The sequence below is a fragment of the Pristiophorus japonicus genome, chromosome 7, assembly GCF_044704955.1.
Source record: "Pristiophorus japonicus isolate sPriJap1 chromosome 7, sPriJap1.hap1, whole genome shotgun sequence".
NCBI lineage: Eukaryota > Metazoa > Chordata > Chondrichthyes > Pristiophoridae > Pristiophorus > Pristiophorus japonicus.
The window spans coordinates 140,315,321-140,341,766 of NC_091983.1; the positions used below are offsets into that span (position 1 = coordinate 140,315,321).

The 26,446-nt window shown below is 42.2% G+C and overlaps 1 protein-coding gene and 1 pseudogene across 1 annotated transcript; both read right to left on the bottom strand.

Annotated features, from left to right (window-relative positions):
* Positions 1–377: 377 nt before the first annotated feature.
* On the bottom strand, positions 378–26,446 carry slc35f6 (solute carrier family 35 member F6). Its single transcript, XM_070884474.1, has 6 exons — positions 26,306–26,446; positions 7,718–7,790; positions 5,609–5,780; positions 3,927–4,142; positions 1,980–2,090; positions 378–878 (listed from the first exon to the last, which is right to left on the bottom strand). Exons 1-6 carry the CDS (start codon positions 26,380–26,382, stop codon positions 409–411), a joined length of 1,119 nt encoding a protein of 372 aa, XP_070740575.1. The 5' UTR covers positions 26,383–26,446; the 3' UTR covers positions 378–408.
* LOC139267519 (U2 spliceosomal RNA) lies at positions 13,067–13,244 on the bottom strand (annotated as a pseudogene).

Below are 26,446 nucleotides of genomic sequence, written 5' to 3' on the forward strand. Positions count from 1 at the left end.
CCTCAGTAACTGAAGTCCATTATGGTAGCTAGATGTGCAGCTGCAAGCCACTCAGGTACTTTTCAGTTTCCATTCCCCTGATCAGAGCCAGACCATACAAATGGCCCAAGCCAAAAGATTTGGTAGACCTCCTTCACAGGCAGTGCACCTCCAGTACATGGTGTCCAAAAAAGGAGAGAGAGATCAGCCCACAATCCCCAAGTCAGTTATATTGCTTCCTGCAACATAGGTCGACAAGCATTAAATTGCGATCCTGTAAAATGACCGTTTCTCAGCATCTGCTTTTTCCAATTGGAAACAGCTATTTTGATTATTTCAATTATAAAAAAGGCAAAACCTTCCTAATCATTGTTGAAAAGCAAGACATCATCCACAAATTATAATAAACTGAACTTTAATCCATTAGTTTCATGGGCTATTTATAGAGTCTTTATTTTCAGTCAATAATCGTTCCCTTTCAGCATCTTCCTCCATTCGCTCCCGGCACCAGGGAAGCTTTGCTAGGACTGGTTTATGGAACCCATTGTAGAGAGCTGCACCTGCCAGCAGGATGAAAAAGCCTAGGATCTGAAGACCATGGAATTGCTCCCAACCCACTGCAAGGCTCACTATCCAGATTATTATGGTCCGTAGACTGTCCAGAACCATCCGTGTGGTTGCACTGATTTCTTTTGTGACACTAATACCAGCAAAGTTGAAGAAGGCAATGCTCAAGATGTTTCCCAAGAGGGCCAGAAATATTAATGGTTTTATCCCTATTTGACAGAAAGCATCAAGTGCATCTTCAAGGACACCTCGGGGGTTGCCACCAAAATGGCCCACAGGGATATAGTACATTGGAATCAACAGCAGCGTTAGTATGATGAATCCAAACATTCCTAAAAATGAGAAAAAAAATTACAAAATGAATAGGAAGGTTTGAAAGTTCGCAACAAGTAACCCGAGCAGACACATCGCACGAGAGTTAGATTTTATCAAGTGCAAGAAAAAAACAATTTTGTATATGGAATTTCCCCACTGATGCAGACATTTAGAAATTTGGTAAAGAATTATGCTACACTTTTGCATTAATAGCTCAAGACTGGTATGAACTAGATGACTGCTTTGACCAAACTTGCCCCCTTTTTAAGTAGGCAAAATGTGGCACGTCAGTTGCTTTGTGTCCAACAGCAATGAGATGAATGACTAGCTATGTATAAATTTCTCCCCTGCCATTTGGTCCCCTAGCCCAACTCATTTCAAGAAGAACTTAAAATTGGCATTGTGCCACTGTTTGCACCATAATCCAAGCTATTTACTAGTGTGCAAGCCAGGAATCACTCAGTTCACCCTATTGTTAGTGGAATGGGTTGTTTGTGCAAGAATGTGGGGGAGCGGTTGGAAGAGGAAATGAAAGGAAACCAAATTCATTGACATGTATAAATTTAAGTGATTCAGATGTAACATTAGAAACCCACTGTTGCAGTAGTATTTTACAACAATTCAAAGAAAAACCATTAAATTTGCAGAGTGGAACCAAATTGTCAGACTGAGGCCAGAATGATTAAGTGGGAAGTTTACACTGGCAGCAGTAGGTGTTGTTTGGAGATGGCACAAGAGGCATGGAAGTGATTACTGCCAACAGATAAAGAAAGTAGAAATATTATCCCCAAGAACTAACATTTTTTCACCTTGATAGTTGCAAAATCTGGAGAGTCTATCCATAGCTTTCATTGAGGGATTAAATGAGTTGGGCTATAATCCATCATATAGCACAGTCACTTGATTCACAATAGTTACTGTGCTCCAACATATTCCCAGCCATATTATTTTATAGAAATCTTAAGACTTCTCCCAGTTAATATATTTCAGCACGATAAGGCTGACAGACATCCTCCTTTCATATGATGGCTCAACAAGTTTGTGTTTTCCACTACTAGTTACAAAAACAAGTTATTTTGCCAGTGACATGTTGGCCATAAAACTCAATCAGAACTTACCCTCTGTGCCCACAGCACAAAGTGGGTGTACGTCATGTTTATAAACAAATTTCTCTTCTAGCACCATCTGAATAGCCACAATGATCTGTGCGATGATAATGAGGAGGTCTCCTAGTTATTAAAAAAAAGGGGAACAAAAAAGTTACAGGACTGAAATGAGAAACCCAAGTGCTGGAAAATTAAAAAAAAATAATAAATGGAGAAACTAAGTGACTGAAACCCATGCTGATTAGGCCAATCCTGCACTATGTGCAGTTTGCCATTTCAATATTCACCAGGACATCCCAGATAAAAGTAAATCACATAATTATCAAAATACCAGCCCATTAGTTACAAATGTTATATCTACCACTGGTCAAGAGACTCAAGCCCCCAACTTAAAATGGCATTGGTAAAATTCCATCTGGTGAAGATTGGTTCTGGTTGAGCTGCAGTCAATGGGAGACAGAATTGGAGATCAGACTGGCACTTTTAACAGGTAATTAGGCAGAGGAAATTCCATATTGTGTCTAGCCTATCCAGTGTGATTATGGGCTGTTTCCACTCAGAGTAGCAAATTTCAGAAATACCAACAAAGTCTGGGGCTCAACCCAGCACAGCAACCAGCCAGGCCACTAGTATTCAGCGCTTCCAGTGCCTAACTAAGCACAAAGACCAAACAAGCTGCTTCAACCACACCCCCAACAATATTCCCAGCAGAGTCAAAGAACCTCATCTGCTAGCACTATACAAATGTAGTGGTTTCATAGGTGAATTATATTTCAATATACAATGGGCTCATACTACTTTTGAGAATTTTAAACAAAAAAAAGTGTATGATCTAAATTTCCAATGGCTTTCACATTACTTTGTTGAATTCTGGGTACAAGTAGTTTGGGAGCAAAACTCTTTGCACAAGACATCTAATATCACAACATTCCAAAACTGAGACATCGTGAAAGGGAAACACTGATTTCAGCCATTCATAAAAGCAGTGGAGTGAACAGGATATCAAATAGAGAGTTCCACAAAAAAAAAAGTGGGCTGTTCCAGCCAGCAGTTCTAAACCACAGAAATTTTGCAAGAAAAGTCAATAAAGAAACTCTAGAGATTGGTCATAACAATTGATTAATATATTTGTATTTTGCAATTGGCTCTCATCCTTTCATCTGAGATGCCAGTTTTGATGTCAGTGTAAAGTGGAACCAGCAGTGTAAAACCAGCATCAAGGATCAACCTGACTCCCAAAGTGAAAATGAAGCATGACCCCTGGAGACAGTCTTTAGTTCAATATTTCAAGCAGTGCAAAGCTAGTGTGGCACCCAACAGTTGGACCTCCTTTTAAACCTACCTGACCTTTTAAAGTGGAGCAGAGATAACCCCATGAATTTCTAGCCTTGAAAAAAAACAATTTAGAACAATTTCCAGTTCCAGCCAGGCAGTACAGAAGGATTCTGGTATACTATAAGTGTACTCCAAAGAAAAGCATATTCTTACTTTTACCAAATGGTTACAAGAGCACTACAATCAAAGGAAGGGGGGGGGGGGGGGGGGGGGGGTAAAAAAGATTTTTGCTCAGATTATGACTAGTCAGCTGTGAAACAGGACAAAACCTGGCAAGTACATGGACTCAACACTGGTTCTAAAATATAAACTGTTTATTGACAAACATCCAGGAATTAATCCAAAATATTAAGGACTGCTGAGCAGTACACAATGAAAAAATATTTTATGTAAATATTCAATTAGCTCAATGTGGAGCTGCTCAATAAAATGTGCTTCTTAAACCAGTTAGATTAGATACAGACTGATGAGTTAGCTAAAAAGCTTCCTTCCTACCACAATAGTATCTGATAACCAACAGGAACTCAAGTAGCCCAATACCGATATGCCTCACACCATAATGAATGGGGGATTTGTTCAATATGTATCCACCCCCCCAGGGTTAGAGGGAACATGTTTAATTACCTGTTATAACCAGAGACAAGTGGTGCTCTTGGTCATGATTTCCACTGACAAAGTCTGCAAGCCCCACGACCACAAGGCCACAGATGGTGAGGAAAATCCCAACCCACTGGCTAGTTAATAAACGGCGGCCTAGGAAGGCAACTGAGAGCAGACCAGTGAAGACAATCACAGCACCACGCAACATCTGGAAACTGGATGCACTGGTCAAATTTAAAGCTGAAAGAGAAAAAAAAAGGCATGGAGAAACAAGCATCTCAATATATGGGCCCTGCATAATAAACAAACTAGAAAGTGAGCTAAAGCAGAACAACTTCAATGATCTGCCAATACAATCCAAAGAGAAAAAACTTGCTGAAAAATACAGACCAATATGGTTATCAGATATAGACAAACTTATTCCCAATGTGCAGCAGCATTCAATCCTTTAGCACCTATAGGAATTGGACAGGTTGGGAGGAACAGAGCTATTACAGTTGAACATACAGCTCATGGGGCAAATTCCATGGAACAACTTCCCTCATGTTGCCTTTGGTTCTTCTGCCAATCACCTTAAATCTGTTTGCTCTGGTTCTGGACCCTTCCACCAATGGGAACAGTATCTATCTAGACCACTCGTGATTTTGAGCATCTATCAAATCTCAACTCCAAGGAGAACAACCCCAGCCTTTCTACACAAGAGGTCATCCCTCATCCCTGGAACCATTGTAAATCTTTTGGACACTAGGTGAAAGGAACATGCATGTCATAATGGTGACAAGGTTAAATCAGACTAGATGTAAAATGCAGTATATGCTAGTAATTGAGTTCCAAAAATTTTAGGTTTCAAGTTGACCCAGAGATTGTGTTTCCTAGTTATTTGCAAGATTCTGGAGCTTCATGGAATGGATCAATAAAGTGACAATTAAAATACTAAGAAGCAATTTCCTGCATCTTGCAAGAACAAAATTTATTATATTCCTGTACTGCTGTCCATCTCCAGCACTAATGCACATCTGTTCAATATTTTTTTTTATAAAAACATGCTGTGAATTCAGTAGTTATATCTTAATGCAATCTTGTGACCGGTGGACATTTGCAATTTACTTTTGTGGTTAAATCATACCACTCTCCCTGGTGATTCATTGGGCAAATGCACCATGTGCTGTGGTGTTGAATCAGTCATACAGACCAGAAGAAAAAAAAAAAGTGGTCCAATTCCTGATCTGTGCATGGTCAATCTCAATTGGGGCCACAGAACAGCTAATGGCAATTTCAGTGCCCAAAGGTTGAGTGGTTGTAGAAAAAGATCTATCCAACAACTAGTGTATAAGATGTTGGAAGTGGCCAGAGAGAGTCAGCTGTGATGGCACATTTACTAATACACCAGAGTTATCAGACAAAATGTGTAGTAGAACCCAAGAAACTATTTACATTAGTGAACTAACCCTACATCAATGGTACAAATTGGATAGATTGCAGAAAAGTCAGATAATATTCTACTGCTGACCAGAAATTAGTATACAATCTCAAATGGTTGGAAATTGTGTGGTGCACAAACAATGCTGCCAACAGCCCCCAAAATGATGCCTGCGTTTTTTCATCACTGAAGAAATCATGTTATGATTATGCTAAAGGAGATCCACTGAATATTATGTGGGTTGCTATTGGTCTCCTTCAAAATACTGGCAGTCAGTAGTTCTTACCAATGTACATAATGCTGGTGGCCGTCATATCACATAGAGCAGGTGGTAGGAAAAGGAAAGCATTGAACTTCCTTGTAGATGCCATTTGAGGTTCTGGTTTTTGTCGATCATAACATAAAATTATGTAGAATACAGCCAAACAGGAGACTTCACCAAGGAACATTCCCACTGCCTGCAAGAGACAAAACAGCCCAAATGAGAAAACATTAATTTTGCATGGTCTATTGTTTTAGCTCAGCAAGCTTGACCTTCATGTCCTTCCCATCATAGATCAGTTGAGAATGGAAGAGGATGAAATACCAAAAGCTCCAATCAGACAACCCTGCTTTATGCTTAGCTGGTAGGTTCTTAGGAGGCATCAGCCTTGGCTCAATAATACTTTAGTCTTCGATTCAGACTTATTCAAGTCTCGCTCCGGGTACTGGAGCACATAACCTAAGCATTTCCTATATTACAACAGTTATTGCACTTCAAAAGTATTTCATTGGCAGTAAAACACTGCAAGACATCCAGTGGTCATGAAAGGCACTAAATAAATCCAAGTCTTTCTTCCTGAAACTTCAATATAGTACTGAGTGCTACACTACCAGAGGCATTGGGTTGGATTTTACAAACCTCAGTGGATGTTGGCGGTGGGGCAGGTGACATTTGTGGTGGTGCCCGGCCTTGCTGCTGTCTCCAGCCCGCTGTGTAGAATGATTTTCCGATTGGCTTGTTAAGCCTGCCCAGCGTGTTTCCCGGCCAAGTGAAGGAAACGGGTCTGATGACACGTCAGCTGATTTCCTTTAAAGGGCCCATGCGCAAATTTATTTTGACAGTTGGGCTGCCAGTGTTCTACAGCATTGAGGTGCTGCAAACTCTGACCAAGCACAGAACAAAGGTGCACAGCTGCACCCAGGCTCTCATGATTCCCTTCATATGTTTATGGAGGGAGCCACAGCAGAGGCTCCCCTCCCTTCCCATGGGCAGAAGGGATCTTTCCAGAGAGCAATGCAGCCTAGTTACATTGAACAGGAGGACACAAGCAGGGATGTCCTTAGAGGACCAGGCTGCTGTAGCACAAACCTTTCAATGATCTCAGTAGATCACAAAATATTACTGTAAAACCACACAACCTAATTTGGCTGTGCCACTCATCACTGCCTTCCCTAACCTGCACATCCTTACTCACACCAACTTAAATTGCATCACCACCCAACTACATGACTTCCCTATCTCACTCACCCTAGTCCGATCATACCAACTAACATGGGTAGGCACTTGAATATTCATGTAAAGTTTGTTGTGTGGTGTCAAACATTAAAACCTTCATTTTCAGCACTTTGCCTTCTTAGACAGATGTACACCTTTGGAAGTGGCCTCCCACCTCAGCTTCAGGTCTAGGCACAGTGGGCAACCTGTTAACTATACTTTTTTTCCCCCCAGCTTTGATTTTTTAAGTGGCTGTTAACATGCCATTAATGATTTCAACTGCCTCCCCGGCTGCAGAGTGTCAAGACTGCTCAGCACTGGCAGACTAGACATTTGGTAAAGGCACATGGGCAACAGGTTGACAGAGGTCCTGACGCAAAAAAAAACATTCCCACCATCTGACCTTGTAAAATTCACCCCCATTGTCTTTCAAATGGGATGTTAAACAGAGGTTGTGTCAAACCAAGTGTTCAAGTTGCTTTACATGTTGGTGGATTTTTTTTTTTTTAAATAAATAAGTATAAGGAACAGGCTTGGGAAAAAAGGGATGACTGAAAACTTGGTTGAAAAGGCAGATTATTTTTTGGTTAAAAAAAGTGGGGGGTTCAAGCAGCTAAATGCACTGCCACTAATTGGAATGGGGGGGGGGGGTTTGCAGAATTCAAGGAACTGAAAAGCTGGATGGAAATTCCAGAGATAGGGTGGAGCAAGGCCAGATCATGGAGGGATTTAAAAGGTAAGCATTGCAAGTCCTGTTCATGGGGATGGTTTAAAAAACTAGGGCCAAAGGAGACAGAAAAAAGACCAACACTTTTTAAACCAGATCATTCTAGTAGAGTATAACTGTTCTTCCAGTCAGTGAATGATTGAGTACCCTTGCAGAAATTAATGGTTTAAGTTGGTTATGCCATCACTCACCTGAAGGAAGGGATGATTGAATTGGTGTTTTGCTGATCCATGGCAACCTTCAGCACTGAACCCATCAGCCCACCTGGGAAGAATCAGACTTGGTCAACAAAGAGTTTTTTTTTAAAAATTCTGCAAGTCTACAAATGTTACATATTGGAAAAATGCAAAAATGTGCACACTTGAGCTTTGCTCACTGAAAAAAGGTATTTTAATATAAACACTGAGGATGTGGGGAAATTCCCCCACCCCCACTTTCAACAAAGAAATGGCAGACCAATTGAACAAGTACTTTGGTTCGGTATTCACTAAGGAGGACATCAACAACCTTCCGGATATAAAAGAGGTCAGAGGGTCTAGTAAGAAGGAGGAACTGAGGGAAATCTTTATTAGTCGGGAAATTGTGTTGGGGGAAATTGATGGGATTTAAGGCCGATAAATCCCCAGGGCCTGATGGACTGCATCCCAGAGTACTTGAGGTGGCCTTGGAAATAGCGGATGCATTGACAGTCATTTTCCAACATTCCATTGACTCTGGATCAGTTCATATCAAGTGGAGGGTAGCCAATGTAACCCCACTTTTAAAAAAAAAAAGAGAAAAAAACAGGGAATTATAGACTGGTCAGCCTGACCTCAGTAGTGGGTAAAATGATGGAATCAATTATTAAGGATGTCATAGCAGTGCATTTGGAAAATGGTGACATGATAGGTCCAAGTCAGCATGGATTTGTGAAAGGGAAATCATGCTTGACAAACCTTCTGGAATTTTGAGGATGTTTCCAGTAAAGTGGACAAGGGAGAACCAGTTGATGTGGTATACTTGGACTTGCAGAAGGCTTTCGACAAGGTCCCACACAAGAGATTAATGTGCAAAGTTAAAGCACATGGGATTGGGGGTAGTGTGCTGACGTGGATTGAGAACTGGTTGGCAGACAGGAAGCAAAGAGTAGGAGTAAATGGGTACTTTTCAGAATGGCAGGCAGTGACTAGTGGGGTACCGCAAGGTTCTGTGCTGGGGCCCCAGCTGTTTACATTGTACATTAATGATTTAGACGAGGGGGATTAAATGTAGTATCTCCAAATTTGCGGATGACACTAAGTTGGGTGTTAGTGTGAACTGCAAGGAGGATGCTATGAGGCTGCAGAGTGACTTGGATAGGTTAGGTGAATGGGCAAATGCATGGCAGATGAAGTATAGTGTGGATAAATGTGAGGTTATCCACTTGTGGTAAAAACAGAGAATCAGACTATTATCTGAATGGTGACAGATTAGGAAAAGGGGAGGTGCAACGAGACCTGGGTGTCATGGTACATCAGTCATTGAAGTTTGGCAATGCAGGTACAGCAGGCGGTTAAGAAAGCAAATGGCATGTTGGCCTTCATAGCGAGGGGATTTGAGTACAGGGGCAGGGAGATGTAGCTACAGTTGTACAGGGCCTTGGTGAGGCCACACCTGGAGTATTGTGTACAGTTTTGGTCTCCTAACTTGAGGAAGGACATTCTTGCTATTGAGGGAGTGCAGCAAAGATTCACCAGACTGATTCCCAGGATGGTGGGACTGACCCATCAAGAAAGACTGGATCAACTGGGCTTGTATTCACGAGTTCAGATGAATGAGGGGGACCTCAAACGTTTAAAATTCTGACGGTTTAGACAGGTTAGATGCAGGAAGAATGTTCCCAATGTTGGGGGAAGTCCAGAACCAGGGGTCACAGTTTAAGGATAAGGGGTAAGCCATTTAGGACTGAGATGAGGAGAAACTTCTTCACCCAGAAAGTGGTTGAGGCCAATTCACTAAATATATTCAAAAAGAAGTTAGATGAAGTCCTTACTACTCAGGGGATCAAGGGGTATGGTGAGAAAGCAGGAAGGGGGTACTGAAGTGCATGTTCAGCCATGAACTCATTGAATGGCAGTGCAGGCTAGAAGGGCTGAATGGCTTACTCCTGCACCTATTTTCTATGCAAGACCAAGTCATATAAATTAGTAGATCTTTAAAGGAAAGATTCACTTCAAGCTCTAACTTGTACTAAATGGCTTTGAATAATAAGTTGTTTACAGGTAATGTAGCACCTAGGCAAGAGCATATATAAAAAAAGTGTTTTTTCAAGGGGGGGGGGGGGGAGGAAATTTACACAAAAGGCACTTAGTTCTACCTGAAATGGATTTGCACTATTTGCTGAAGATGCAAGCACTTGTTTATTGTTCACTCCTCTTCTACCCTTTCTGAAAAGAAAAACTTCATCCAAAAGTAGCTTAGAATTTGTAGTTAATGTCAAGACAGAAAGGGTTCCTCCCACTTAAATAACCAAGAACATGTTCTGCTTGGTCATCTGCACTCTGGATCTACAAGTACATGCAACACAAGCTGCTATAGACGCACACAATTATGAATCTCTTCTAGACATTGTCTCTAGCTGCTGGAAATCCCCAGCACTCAAGAACAAGGTGAACATTCCAAATCAAATGCCAGACAAAAAAAAAGACAAGCATAGAATGGTAGAAACATATTGCAGGAATTTAGAGAATGTACATGGACCCAAATGAAGGCTGAAAACAGCAAGAAATTAACAATTTGATCATTTCCCAATCCAATATCTGACCACTAGAAAAGTGGCTATTTTAACAAACCACAATTCCTATTTATGTTTATGTTCAATTGCCAACTGAGACACCACAAAGGGCATGTGCTAGAAAATAATTTTACTGAGGCTACATGTAAATGCCAATGTATTATTGGTTTCTCAAGCTATTGCAACATTCTAGTACTGCATAATAAAAAGATTAAACAAAAGGATTCTAGGGCATTTCCAGAGGCAAGAGATTCTTCTGTATGCAAGTGTGAGGTGAATGCTACTGTGATTTAAACTGGTTCCTACTAGTTAGGTAGCACAATGCCAACGCACAATGGTTCTTTGGTCAATAACTAGCAAACAGTGCAGTCATCCTATACTCAAACCAAAGCCAGGCTGCTGATTTAATTGCATCACTGTGTCAAGCATTACTTAGATCAGCAAATCACATGTCTACATCTTTCAAGTCAGCAGTCGTGCTCAATAACAATTCTATGCTTGCTCTGTGGTTTAAATGTGTCTGAACATCGATTCTTCAGCCCAGCATGAGTGCAAAAGACAAGGCTGCAGCATTTGCAACAATCTTCAGCTAGAAGTGACAAGTGGATGAAACATCACTGCCTCCTCCTGAAGTCTGACAATATCCTGACTGCCTTGCTCAAGACATGCTGCAGAACTAGCTGCTCCTCTAGCCAAACTGTTCCAGTACAGCGACAACACTGGCATCCTACTCTAGCACAAATCTAAGCTGGCAGTGCAGTGCCGAGGGAGTGCTGCAGTTGGAGGTTAGGTCTTTCGGATGAGACGTGCCACTTCAGATGAATGTAAAAGATCCCATGGCACTATTGCAAAGACGAGCAGGGGTGTTATCTGATGTCTTGGCCAATGTTTATCCCTCAAACCAGTTTCTGGTCATCACATTGCTGTTTGAGTTGCTGTGTGCAAATTGGCCTACATCACAACAGTGACTACACTCCAAAAGTACTTCATTGGCTGTAAAGCACTCAAGACATCTGGTGATTGTGAAAGGCACTAGATAAATGCAAGTCTTTTTCTTTCTACCCAAAGTGGAAAATTGCCCAGGTACATCTAGTCCACAAAAGGCAAGACAAATAACTTGCTCACCAATGCATGGTTTGGGTTCTGCTAGGACCATTTGACTCCAGACCCCATTTCAGCCTTGGTCTAAACATGGACAATAAAATAGATCTGAATTCCAAAGTGAGGAGAGCGACTGCACTGGACTTCATGGAGCCCTAGTAAAATTGAAGTCAATAGGGATTAGGGGAAAACTCCACTGGCTGGAGTTATACCTAGCACAAAGGAAGATGGTTGTGGTTGGCCCCAGGACATCACTGCAAGAGTTCCTCAGGGCAGTGTCCTAGGCCCAAACATTTTCAGCTGCTTCATCAATTACCTTCACAAGATTAGTAGTTTAATGAAGCAGTCTGTGCCCACATTCAGGAAGACCTGGACAACATTCAGGCTTGGATTGATAGTGGCAAGTAACAGTCACACCACACAAGTGCCAGACAATAACTTTCTCCAACGAGAGAGAGATTAGTCACCTCCCCTGGACATTCTTCAGGGATTACCATCAGCAAATATCCCACCATTCAACTGGACCAGCCATATAAATACTGTGGCAACAACAGATCAGAGCTGGTTTTTCTGCAGTGAGTGTCTCACCTCCTGACTCCCCAAAGCCTTTCCACCATTTACAAAACCACAAGTCAAGAGTATGATGGAATACTTGCCACTTGCCTAGACAAGTACAACTCCAACACCACAAGCTCGACACCATCTAGGACAAAGCAGGCTGCTAGAATGCCACCCAATCAACACCTTAAATATTCACTCCTTCCACCATGGACACAGCATGCACTATCTACAAGATGCACTGCAGCAACTTGCCAATGCTTCTTTGGTAGGACAGTAGCTTCCAAACCAGTGACCTCTACCACTTGGAAGGATAAGGATCACCACCAAGTTCCCCTCCAAGGTCACACACCATCCTAACTTGGAAATATATTGGTTTCTTCATCATTGCTGGTCAACAATCCTGGAACATCTTCCCCAAGCACTGTGGGAATACCTTCATCACACAGACCGTAGTGGTTCAAGGTGGTGCCTCACCATCACCTTAGAGAACAATTTGCAAAATAAATGCTGGCCTTGCCAGTGATGTCCACATGATTTATAAAAACCCTCAATACAAAAAAGACGACACTTACTGTCTCTTCAAAAATATATATATTTTAATTAGTTCATGGAATGTGGGAGTCATTGGCAAGGTCAGCATTTATTGCCATCCCCAACTGCCCTAGAGAAGGTGGTGGTGACAACGGAGTGGCTTGCTAGGCGATTTCAGAGGACAGTTAAGAGTCAACCACATTGCTGTGGGTCTGGAGTCATAGGCCAGACTAGGCAAGGACAACAGATTTCCTTCCTTAAAAAAGGGTGAACCAGATGAGTTTTAAAAATGACAATCCAGTAGTTTCATGGTCTCCATTACTGATGCTAGCTTTTTAAAAATTCCAGATTTATTTAATTAACTGAATTTAAATTTCCCCAGCTGCTGTGGCAGGATTTTAAACTCACATCTTCATATCATTACTCCAGGCCTCTGGAATAGTAGTCCAGTAACAAATGTTTTTTTTTTTTTCGTTGCCAATCTTTCCAATTCTTTGTCAGATCAACTTGTCAGATCATAAACGCCAAAGGTCACCTTGGGCCCATTCAAGGATCACTCGGCGCCAATGTTTTTTCTCTTAGCCAAAAGGCCTAGAGCCAAAGCACCGTTCCTGGAAGTACTGCAATACCAGGTTTGTGCCATGGAAGTGGATGGGTCAAGCCCCCCACCCACCTCCTATTTCCAAAAAGCATAGGAGAACCACTTTCTGGTCATGGTTACTCCCCCGTCAGGTCAGTTACGCATGATCTTAGCCAAAAGGCCGAGAAGCGATAGTCCAGTAACAAATGCTACTGTTCCCTGCATTGGGTCACACGTTACAAGGACACCCTCAAAGCCTCCCCGATAAAGTGCAACATCCCCACTGACATCGGGGAGTCTCTGGCCAAAGACTGCCATAAGTGGAGGAAGTGCATCCAGGAGGGTGCTGAGCACAAAAGTCTTGCTGTCAAAAGCATGCAGAAATCAAGTGCAGGCAGCAGAAAGTGCATGTGGCAAACCTGTCCCACCCACCCCTTCCTCAATTAAATTGGCATAGTTAACAGAAATGCACCAGGCTAAATCAATTCAATCTAGGGACATGGTCAGTTTTGTGGGCAAGAAGAGATCATGGAAACTTGATGTGTGCTTGAAATGCCTCACTGGTTTGACCGAATCAAGTTTAAAAAAAATTCAGTGTTGCTTAGTGGAAACATCAGCTCATGTTACTGGTGTCAGCTTTTTCCTCTTTCCTTTCTCCCTCTTCGCTCTTCGCCACCCACCCCTCCCTCTTTATAAAAATGTGCACATGGGAATTCATAAGCTAGTCTCAGTAATCGTGACCATGAATTTACTAGATTGTAAAAACCCATCTGGATCGCCAATGTCCTTTAGGGAAGGAAATCTACCCACTTTACCTGGTATGGCCTATGTAAATCCAGACCACAGCAAAGTTGTTGACTTAACTGCTCTGAAATGACCTCAAGTCACTCAGTTGTAGAAGGCAGCTCACTGCCACCTTCAAGGGCCATTAGGGATGGGCAATAAATGTTGGCCTAGTCAGCAACAACCACATCCCATAAATTAAAAAAAACTGGTCATGCTACAGTTGCACCCTCTTGCCAGTGATGGCACTGCAGTACTTCAAGTTTTGCATCTCAGACAAGCCAAAAAAAAAATCCTCCAGCCCAAATGGCCAGCAGTTTCACTATTTGGACTATAAAATAAATGAAACAAAGTTTCCTCAACAGTAAAAGAGCAGAATGCATGGCCTGATTATCCTCTATTCTCAAACCCCACTTCATCTGAAGATTATACTTGGCCTTGACACACTGGGTGCAAAGCTAGGGAAGCATGTTTAAGAGCACATCCAGATTTACATTTTCTGGTATGCAATGTGCTACACCACCACACCAGTATCCAGAACTCATGAGTGAGACCCATACTTAAGTTGTCTAGGCACAGAAAATGAGTCCCCATCTCATTGCTTCTACCAGTCTCAATGGCACACTACAAAAGTAAAAAAAGGGAGTAGTGTGCACAGGTCATGGGTCTGCCTTCTTAACATAACCTTCGTGCATTTCAGGAGGCACTCCATGGCCTTCATTTGACAATGAGGGTGCGTGATGTCAAAGGGCATCAAATTATTCCAAGATTCAATATTATGAGTGATTTTGTTGTGGTTTGATAATTTTGGCAACATTATCCTCAAGCGAGTGCAAGTTTCACGTGTATGGAGGATTAGTGCAACATTGTGGTGCAGACTGGTTTGCAAAATTAAAGCCCATGAGATTAAAAGGACAGCGACAACATGGATACAAAATTGGCTAAGGGACAGAAAGCTGTAGTGGTGAACAGTTGTTTCAGACTGGAGGGATATATACACAATGGTAATCCCCCCCCCCCCCCGAGGCCAGTATTAGGACTACTGCTCTTTGATGCACATTAATGATCTGGACTTGGGTATACAGGCATCATTTCATTCAAAGTTTGCTGAGGATAACAAACTCAGGGTAGTAAACAATGAGGAGGATAGCAACAGACTTCAGGAGGACATAATGGGGCCAAGTTTCAGCCTGTGTTGCTCCTGTTTTTTTGGAGCAACTGGTTTAGAATGGAGTATCTTAAAAATTGAAATTCTCAGCACTTAGTTTGCTCCAGTTCTAGTCAGTTAGAACAGTTTCAGTTTGGAAAAGATTTTTTTTTCCCCCAAAAGGAGGTGTCCGGCCACTTACACCCATTTTGAAAGTTTAGGCAATGAAAACATACTCCAAACTAACTTAGAATGGAGCAAGTGTAGATTTTTGTACGCTCAGAAAAAACCTTGTCTATACTTAGAAAATCAGGTGTAGGTTACAAATCAGTTGTAGTGAATATGGGGGTGGGGGCACAGTTTAAAGGGAAGTGTACAAACATTAAACACTCAGTTTTACAAATAAAGAGCCATCAATAATAAATGATAAATACATCAATAAATCAAAAATCCCAAAAAACATTTTCTACTACTGCAGCACTGGGAGTCCTCCAACTGGGTGGAGGTGGAGAGAAGGGTCCAGTCTGGGGGGCCTGCGCACCTGTGCAGAGATCCCAGCACTGTTTTCAGCACAGGGACCTGGCTCCGCCCCCCACAGCTCATGCTGCGCCCAGCTCCAAAGGACCTGCAGGGAGCTGGAGAATAGGTGAGTTTTTTTTTTAGGCGCACTTTGGCGTGAAAAATGGGCATCTAGGTCAGGGCTGTGCCGTTCTAGGTACGGCCCAAAACTTGAGCCCACACTGGTAAAATGGGCAGACATGGCAGATAAAATTTGAGAAATATGTGAAGATGAATTTTGGTAGGAAGACTGGAGAAGCAATATAAACTAAATGCAACAATATTAAAAGGTGTGCAGAAAAGCAAGACCGGGGGTGCATGTACACAAATCCCAGGTCCAGTTCAGAAGGCTAATAAAAAAGCATACCAGATCCTGGGCTTTATTAATAGAGGAATAAGCAACCCAGTTATGCTAAAGCTTTATGAAACACTAGTTAGGCCTCAGCTGGAGTAATGTGTTCAATTCTGGGCACCATAATAGGAGGGATATCAAGGCCTTGGAGATGGTGGAGGAGATTTACTAGCATTCCTACATTTCAACAATGACTACACTCAAATTCATTGGTTGTAAAGCACTGGAGATAACCAGTGATTATAAAAAGGCACTATATAAATTCAAGTCTTTCTTTCGAATGGTACCATGGAATGAAGGAGGTCAACTACAAGGAGAGACTAGAGAAGGTGGGGGTTGTTCTCCTTCAAGCAGAGGAGATTGGATAGAGGTGTTCAAAATCATGACTGGTTTTGGCAAGAGTAAATAAGGGAAACTGTTCCAGTGGCAGAAGGGTCAGTAACCAGAGAACACAGATTTAAGGCTATTTGCAAATGAATCAGGTGACAGGAGGATATATATAAAAACACAGCAAATTGTTGAGACCTGGAATGCACTGCCTAAAAAGGGCAGAAGCAGCAGATTCAAGAGAGAATTGGATAAATATTTGGATGGGAAAGCATTTACAGGACTATGGGGAAAGTGCAGGGGAGTGGGATTAATTGGATTGCTCTACCAATGGGTAGAATGGTCTTCTATGCTGTATCATTCTATTATGAACAAGAAACAAATGCTGGAATATTCTACAGCCACAGCAGATTGGAGAAGCCTGCACACTGCAGTGGCTACATTCCTCATGCCCAACAAACTACTGGCTCTTTAAAAGCACTCAAATGTGATAAATGACTCATCTGCAATCAAGCTCTGCCTCAGTTCAGTGATCATTTTTACTAGAGGAACTGCCGGTGCCTGGGGCTAGCTGTACATAGAGGGGCAAAAATCAGCTGAGGCATCCTCAAGAGTTGGCTACTGAAGTCAGTACTTCCCAATGTGTACTGAGTACCAATGACTTCTGCAATCTTTTGCAATGTGACAAACACTGAGCTAGAGAATAAAAGCAGAATGACAAAACGCAAATGTTAATAGTTTCACTTCTACTTCAGCTGTCCCTAGCTGATGCCCAGTTTCATTATTGCTGCAAGGCACATGTAACATCAACACTAATTCTTCAATCCATACCAGACTCTTGCATTATTGATCTTCAATTCCTGCCTTTGTGGAAGCCCATTTAAAAAAAAGTCACATTGTTCACTTACGTTTCAGGTATAAAATAGCAAGGTTTTTTGCCTATTAGGGGTCAAAAAAAATGCTCACCCCATTGCACCCCCACTGAAAATAGACTAGTAAAAAAAAAAGAGTTCTGCAATTGCTGACCTACACAGAACTTCCAGCCACTAAGGAAGTAAGAGTCATCACCATGAAGGCTTCTACATACAAAGTGGTTTTGAAGTCTGCTGTAGAAACCACTTTACATAAAATCAGGTGATGTCTGCAGTATCATAAAACAACTTCATTGAGCAGTTGACAATAAAAAATGCACTATAACTAGAGCCTACACCTACAGCCCTGAGGCACATTAAAATGACCAGAAAGCTGAAGCAAATCCCAGAGAGTTTAATAAGTGCTCAATGTACATTTGTATCTTAAGGTAAGATTGAGATTTTAAAAAAACAGCACAATTGAAGAGGGAGGCACTGGAGGGAAGTCAGAACAGCAGCTGATGCATGGCCAGCAAACAGCTCAAGCAGAAGGGGCTCACAGCCCCTGGTGTCCAACAGAGGCAGCACAAAAAGGTAAAGTCAGCTTTTCAAGCAGTCTTGCACTTTAGTACCTGCTAAATATTTCTGGATCAAGAATGTTACTGTAAAACTAGACTCTCACCTCTCACTTCCCTGGTGCAAGGCCATTTATGACCATGTAGTGTCATGGGCCTTGATTAATCTGATGTGCGCTCTTAATGCAAATCAGATTTTGAATACACTGGTGTATTCAAAATCCGATATGCATTAAGAGCACAAGAATAGCACTTTTAAAAAAGGTTACTGCCTTTAAAATTACAATGTGGCATTCTTCTGTACAAATGCCCATTTGTCCAAAATACCTTCCTCCATTATTTTAGCAGTTACAGTAGGCAATTTCAAATTAGATTAGCACCTCCACTTAAAAAAAAATTGAGGAATATTTCTCTGCTAGTAACTATGGAATAGCTCAAGTTTCTGTTCAGCCAAAAAAAAAATTGCAATGTAGGTTCCTGTTTATAATACAAATTGTGCTGAAAAAGTATGAAAACTGGTTGGCAGACAGGAAGCAGAGAGTCAGGATAAACAGGTCCTTTTCAGAATGGCAGGCAGTGACTAGTGGAGTGCCACAGGGCTCAATGCTGGGACCCTAGCTCTTTACAGTATACATTAATGATTTGGATGAAGGAATTGAGTGTAATATCTCCAAGTTTACAGGTGACACTAAGCTGGGTGGCAGTGTGAGCAGTGAGGAGGACACTAAAAGGCTGCAGGGTGACTTGCACAGGTTAGGTGAGTGGGCAAATGCAGTATAATGTGGATAAATGAGGTTATCCACTTTGGGGGCAAAAAGTCAAAGGCAGATTAGGAAAAGGGGAGGTGCAACAAGACCTGGGTGTCATGGTTCATCAGTCATTGAGAGTTGGCATGCAGGTACAGCAGGCAGTGAAGGCAGCAAATGGCATATTGGCCTTCATAGCTAGGAGAGTTGAGTATAGGAGCAGGGAGGTCTTACTGCAGTTGTACAGGGCTCTAGTGAGGCCTCACCTGGAATATTGTGTTCAGTTTTGGTCTCCTAATCTGACAAAGGACATTCTTGCTATCGAGGGAGTGCAGCGAAGGTTCACCTGACTGATTCCAGGGATGGCTGGACTGACATGAGGAGAGACTGGATCAACTGGGCCTTTATTCACTGGCATTTAGAAAGATGAGGGGATCTCAGAAACGTATAAGATTCTGACAGGACTGGACAGGTTAGATGCAGGAAGAATGTTCCTGATGTTGGGAAAGTCCAGAACCAGGGGACAGTCTTAGGATAAGGGGTAGGTCATTTAGGACTGAGATAGAGAAACTACTTCACTCACTCAGTTAACTTGTGGAATTCCCTGCCACAGAGAGTTGTTGATGCCAGTTCATTGCATATATTAAAGAGGGAGTTAGATATGGTCCTTACGGCTAAAGGGATCAAGGGTTTATGGAGAGAAAGCAGGAAAGGGTTACTGAGGGAATGATCAGCCATGATCATATTGCATGGTGGTGCAGGCTTGAAGGGCCAAATGGCCTACTCCTGCACCTATTTTCTATGTTTCTATCATTAATGAGATAGCAGTTGAAATGCATCATTTATGGTTTACATTCATTACATCAAAGCTTTTTAAAAACAAAGTTCTGAGCATTTAATTCTATGTTCTGTGATTGAACAGTTCTTTGCACTTGTATCTTGAGGACCACAAAAAGGATGCAAGAGCATACATCCCAACCTCAAACTATCAAAAGCTGACCCACAGCATCCAACAAGTCGATAACCCTGACTGTAGCTATGACAAAAGCTAGCAGCTCAACAAGTATGACAGGGCATGGGCTGGTCATGATCAATGTAGCAGGGAAAACACAAAATGCTGTTTACAACAGTGGTGGATTCATAAGTTATTTAAAAAAAGGAAATTGAGATTTCACAGGCAATTACTAGAAAATTAATATTTTCCATTTTACCCACAAAAATTGCATTGTTAACTGACAGTAAGCAACTTTGAGAGGACATAACAAATGTAGGGTTTCTGAGTCAAATCTTTAATAAATACAAGTTAATAAAGCTTTTACAATTAAATTACTATATTTGTAAGCTACTTATAATGAAGTCAGTCACTTGGGTCATATTTGTTGCCTGTAACCATTTAGGTGAAAGGAAGCACATGTCAGTGAATGTAACCCCTAGTAGTGAAGTTAATAGCAATCACCACAAGAGACACTATAAAGTGAAGATTTAGAATTCAGAGATAGTGAATCCAGGATATTTGCTAAACACATCTACCTTGGTTCCCAAAAAGGTTTTATGATAGAGCTACACAAGAAAGCTAGTTTATGGTTTTGCAGGTGGATTAAAAAAATGGCTGAGACTGCAAACAAAGTGATATTCAAGTGGCTTCAAGGTGGGGTCCAAAAATAATTGGTGCCCCAGGATAGTGTCAGTGCTCTTGTTTATTTAACAAGCCAGGAGTAGCAATACATGGCAGTACAATAACTAAATTTGTAGAGGACACTAAATTTCCTACATTACAACAGTGATTACACTTCATTGGCTGTAAAGTGTTTTGGGACATCCTAGGTTATTAAAGGGACTATGTAAAATGCAAGTTCTGTCTTTCAAAGTCAACAACCTAGAAGAAGGAAATAGATTGTGAATGAATTTTAATAGACTGGGGAAGTGGGAGCAAGATTAACAAACAGAAGTGTGAAAATGAAGAACATAGGAACAAGGGCAGAACACAATTGATTTAGTATTTAAATTGGCTGAAGTGCATTGGGATGATCAGTAGTAGTGAAAGGCACTATATAAATGCAGGTCTTTCCATTAATTTGGGGGGTGGGGTGGAAGAAAGGGAAGAGGAGAGACAGAAAGATGCACAAGAAATCATTGACCATTCACTTAAGGTCCAAGTCAAGAGGCTACAGGCAAAGCAAATAGTCTTAACCCAACTTATTCATTACAAAACTAGAACCACAATAACTTGTACAAGATTGTATGTGATATTTGGTGTACTATGCCCCATTTTGGTCCCTCAGCTCAGGAAGGACTTGGTGACTCCTGGAGAAGGTGCAGAGAAGGGCAAAGAGGGATCAGAGACAAGGATAGACTTGCATCTTGGGTTTGTATTCACTGGGCAAGGTCAGATCTAGGTATTTAGATTTAATAATATCTACTTGCATGATGATCATGTTTATGTTCGAGGTGGTAATAGAGACTGAAGGAGTTTAATGGATATGTGAAAAACCAAGTTAATCATGGGATATAAATTATTCTGGTTAAAAACAAATGCATGGATTTGGGATCTCATTGAGCTAGTCAGATCATTAAAAAATTTCAATGGACAGAGGATTCCTGAATTAACTACATGTTTTTTTGCTTCTCTTAGGAGAAGAGGGCAGGTTGATGGGCTTGGGCAAGAAGTCAACTGAAAGATGGGGTGAGCACCTATAGGCCAAAGGTCTTATCCACATCCTGGAATGGAGCATAAACACCTGCCTGACACTGTGCCCAACTGTATGCTGATGCTTTGGTACAGTCAATAGCACCTTTACTGGAACTTTGTCTGGCATTCAAGTAACTCAAACAATTAGGCATACTCTTGGTCTTAAATAGGAAAACATCTTAACTCAGTTCTAATTTTTTTTTTAAATTGTATATGGTTATAAAGTTCCTACAGATGGTTTTCTGTTACAAGCAATTTCCACTGTAGAATTCAAAACAGTCTCAAGACATCCTGATTGACTTCAAGATTAGAGCAAATGGGACATTTGGACTTGTGGCAGCCAAGATTTAAGCCATGGCTTACTCACTCCTTTAAATTGTAAGTTTATACAATTGCTTTGAAAAGTAGCTGAATTGTAAATTTCTGGTTGTATAACTAGTCTACAGTTTTTGTGGCCATCTCTTAACTACACAGTCATGAAGCTACCTTCCCTAATTTGCTTTGGAGTGAAAATTCAGTGATGCTGACTGCCTAAGGAAGTTTTACAGCAAGAAGGGTCCATGTAACCTCAAATCTGCTTGTAATGAGCTTGGCAATGTTTCAGCTGGAATGCTGAGAAGAGAAGATAATCATACATTCATCTAACAAATGCACTGTTCTTTATCTGCCCTGTCCAAATTAACAACATTCAGAATTCTGGATATATTACTAAGTTAACAATATCTATCAAAAATAGTATTTAAGCAATGAGATCAAAACACAATCTGATATAAAACAATGATATACAAGCTCAACACCACTTATTTCCATGTAGGATAGAATGGTCCTCTTTTCTTGCCAAACAAGAATCCAAGTCAGATTTACAATAAAGTATCAAATAAAGTACATGCAAGAATTATTCATTAAATCCATGGGGGCCTGATTTTCATCTCATACAATGGTGCAGAACAAGAGATGCCATCAGCACACACCTGGTTACTGACCCTGCATATATTTCCAAGGTTGGCTCAATTAGCATTGTGAGCGCAGACGTGAATGGACACTCAAGGAACTTGTCCACTGTGGGTTTGCAGCAGTTTAAAGGGGTCCCCATCAATTTAAAAAAAAAAAAAATCAGGATGGGGAATGGCCCAACTTTGTTACAGGTGCAGCTATATCCACAACTAATACTCATTCCTAGACCAGGGCACCCCAATTTACTGATGTGCTAGAAATATAGGCCCCAAGTTTCCACACGCAGCAAAACAGGCACCCCTCCGAGCTGGGCGCCCATTTTTCACGGCGAAAACAGCACCTGAAAAAAAAACACACTATTCTCGAGCACTTTGCAGCTCGATGTCAGCTTGGTGTGGCGCCCAGGGGGCGGAGCCTACCACTCACGCCGATTTTGTAAGTAGGAGGAGCCGGCAACCCTGCGCATGCGCGTTGGAGCGTTCGCGCAGTGTGAAGGAAACATTGGCACTCGGCCATTTTTGTAGTTCTTTGTAGCTGTTTAATTTTTTTAACATTTTTTAATGCAACCACATTGCCCTTCCATGATCAGCACTGAGGCTTCTTGCAGCAGTGAGAAGGCTGCAGGAAGCCTCAGAAGTTGAGACAGCTGTTTCCCGACAGGCCCGACCGACACCGTCGGGAATGGCTGCCTCAACTTGAGGTTTCCTGCAGCCTTCTCACTGCCTCTTGCCACCCCCACCCCCGCCAGGAACGGGTCGGTCGGGCCCTTACTGCCTCCCCCCCCCTCCGTCGTCGGGAACGGCTGCCGCCATCGGTCAGGCCCTTACTGCCTCCTCCTCCTCCTCCTCCTCCTCCTCCTCCCCCTCCCCCTCCCCCCCCCCCCCCCCCCCCCACCGCCAGGAACGGGTCGGTCAGGCCCTTACTGCCTCCCCTCCCCGCCGTTGGGAACAGCTGCCTCAACTTGAGGCTTCCTGCAGCCTTCTCCCTCCCTGAAAGGCCTGCCTGCAGCACTTTCACACCAGTAGGAACATGGTTTATTTAATCTTTTCTTTGCTTATAAATTCTCTCTCTCTACACACACACACACACATTCCAGACACTAATTTGTAACCTGCACCTGATTTTTAACATTTTTTTTTAATTTTTTTTTTTTATTAGTGTAGACAAGGTTTTTTTCAGGCCTACAAAAATCTTCACTTGCTCCATTCTAAGTTAGTTTGGAGTAAGTTTTCACTGTGGAAACTTTCAAATCAGGCATCAGTACCCAGACACACCCCCTTTTTGGAAAAAATTCTGTTCAAAAGTGAAACTGTTCTACATGACTAGAACTGCAGAAAACTTAAATGTGGAGAATTGCAATTTCCAAGATACTCCATTCTCCACTAGTTGCTCCTAAAAATCAGGAGCAAATCATGTGGAAACTTGGGGCCATAGTTGCAACAAGTACACTAGGGAGGTCAGGGCCCTTTCCTGCAGATTGTGGTCAGAGTAGCAGAGGACAGTTAGGCAGCAGCAATACATATTAATGTCAACAGCAACCTTCAGGAGGACTATGTGGCAGTGCCTCACATCCAGACTCTTCCTATTTACTGTAGCTGTATGAAGCATATTCATGCTAAGACAAGTTATTCCTGAATCTCCTCCTGCCAATTTCAATTTGTCATCAACATTCCTTCTATTCTGCAGATGACAACAGCACATAATGGGAAGGATCCCCCAACCTCCATGCTCCAAGAGTTCATGCAAGGAGTCTGGGATAGAGAGAATATTGAGGAAACAGGCATAGGAAAGTAGGGCTGCCTCCCCTCAGGGCTTCTCTTAATCACCAATTCATTTTGTCACTCTGGATCAAACCACAGGCTGAAGTATATTTCAATTACCAAATCACTAGAAAGTAGACTCAGCAGTTATGATAGAATTGCAACACTAAAGCACAATACTGCAGCTGCTAGAAATGTGAAATAAAAACTTGTTCCTTCACTCAGATGTGCCACATAAAATGAATGGCAGTAGTTATGAGGACCTGTTGCAGGAGAAAATTGTGCACAAGAGCCAGGGGACTGGAGGGGGGTGAGTCATTCCCAACATAGTGCCTCCCCAGCAGCTCTGATCTAGCCATGGCAAAACAGCAAGATTGGAGAGACAGGGTTTGCACCAGAATAGTAAGTGCACATCTACAATGGCCCTGCCTCCATGTAAAGCAGCAGACAGCCACAATCTTCCACACTCCAACAGTAGCCCCAATCCCAAGACAGCAATTCTCACCAATTGTACCCACCTTCCTTCAAGATGAACTTCTCTAAACTACAGAAAGCAGAACCTAGCAGCTGAAACTTACTGGAAAAAGCAGGGTGATATCCCCAGCAAAATGCAGTGAACAGAGGATAGTTACATACAAATTGTGCACAAGGCATGATTGGCAGGAATTATCCAATCTTCTCAATTCTGGCTGTGAATAACTGTCACTTTATACAGCTGTAAAATGGTGCCCATGGCTTTAGAGTTGTGGGTCCTTGATCTCATGGAGTACTTACCTGAAAAAGCAGGTTTGAACATCACATCTACATGCATGCTCCAAGGATGAGGGGTAATGAATTGCCAGGACTCAAATCTACAGCCATCCTTTGCAGCATCAATGGCACAAATGATTTCTTCATTAGAATCTTGGGCAGCAGGTGGCACTTCATCCAAGAGGGTTGGTGCCTCCTCCTCTTCTGAAAGCACACAGTACAGCCCTAGTGGCCATAGAAAACATTCCAGCTTCCAGAACCCAGGGGGGGCAGGGTTGGTGGTGGAGAGAAAGGAGAGAGGGGTGGAGGGAGGGCAGGGATCAGATACAGGCCACTATCTCAGGAGTGAATAATTTAATACAATTAAACCAGCCATCCTACTGGTCAGTGGGGAAACAGAACCAGGGCCCAGTGGAATGGAAATGGCTGAAATAGGCTTGCTTGAGGCTGCTATGTCTCAGCATAACAGCTGGCCTGCTCACTCAAACACCAAGCCAGTGGTGTACAAAGCAAAACCTTACTCCAGACAAGCTCCAAAGATGCAGGCAGCAGCAACTCATTCCCAGGAACAAGCTTCCACAAGGAAGGAGTGCATCAGGCATCCTTGGTTAGTCAAGATTAGTCATTAGGAAAAGGTACACTAATGATTAAGGTTGTCACATAGGACTAAAATGTAATATCATTGTTAAAAGAAATTGTACTTTATTGGAGGTGGAGAAAAGAGTTTCTCATGGAACCCATATCAACTGTTGAGAGGAGAAATTCTTAAGGGTGCATCCTCCTCAAATACTCCATGCCCTCATTAAATATCAGAGATTATAACAGGCAGTCAGAAGCAAGACCAACACTGCCACAGGGCAAAACAAAAATCCTAATTTAGGGCACCTGCACAATAGTCTTCATTTAAATTAGCTACACAAGGACTCCCAGGCAAAGCCAAATCAAATATTGAATTCAGGTGCATTGTTTGATACAAACAGCCAGTTGAAATGATTTCCATCCCAATTAAGCCAGGAAAAATTGCTCCAGAAACAGCATGGAATTGCAGAACCTGTACCACTTTGGATCAGCACTACTACCACCATGAAAGGAAAGATGGAAGATCAGTTGGACAGGTGCACTATTCTCAAAAACGCCAGCCCCACAAGGAAACAATCAACCGCTTCCAAAGATTCACACATAGGCGAAAGGAATATTGACCAGCAAGTTCCATACAGATGGCAAGGATTTAAACAGGAGCCTAAATCATAAAAGATCAGAGTTTAACTAAATTGCGCAATGGTCACCTATAGGAACATATGCCAGGAGCTCACTCACTTGAACTGCTGGCCCTGGGCTTCCTGTGCTGCACAATGCACTCACTGAAACACTGCCTGGGACTTGCAGTCTTTCACATTAGCGGCATAGGGAGGGCTCATTTCGGGTGCAAATCGACGACTATAATACCACAATGGGGATCCATCACGGTAATTTTTATAAATCCTCAAATTTTGTTTAATGCTAATACTTCAATTTAGCCAATCACTTTGCCCCACCGAAATTAATTTCCACCGCTGACCGCGATCTCGAATAAATGAGATTAGGAACTATTGCACTGGGGGATTACAAATAGAAACAGGATTAGAAGATTTATAAGCAATCTCCAGGTGCGAATAGCAAATCCTGGCGGATGCGGAAGAATGATCTGTTTAAAGAGAGCTCCGCTCCCAGCAAGGAAACAAGCTGCAACGCTCAAACCCCCAATGATACATTTGCTACTTACTTAGCCGACAGCGTGTTAATCGACCCGGTAACGAGCATCATCGCTGCCAGGCAAAGCTGGTACCTAGTCCACGCCATGATCAACCCGAAATGTGTCCGTCCGTCCTGCCCCCTTCTCAGCACCTTGTTCTTTTTTGCGGCT

Coding starts and splice junctions, on each gene's coding strand:
- slc35f6 (XM_070884474.1), bottom strand. CDS start 26,382: ATGGCGTGGACTAGGTACCAGCTTTGCCTGGCAGCGATGATGCTCGTT. Junction 5,781..7,717: donor TCAATCATCCCTTCCTTCAG/GTGAGTGATGGC, acceptor TGTCTCTTGCAG/GCAGTGGGAATGTTCCTTGG. Junction 2,091..3,926: donor CTTGTCTCTGGTTATAACAG/GTAATTAAACAT, acceptor TTTAATAACTAG/GAGACCTCCTCATTATCATC.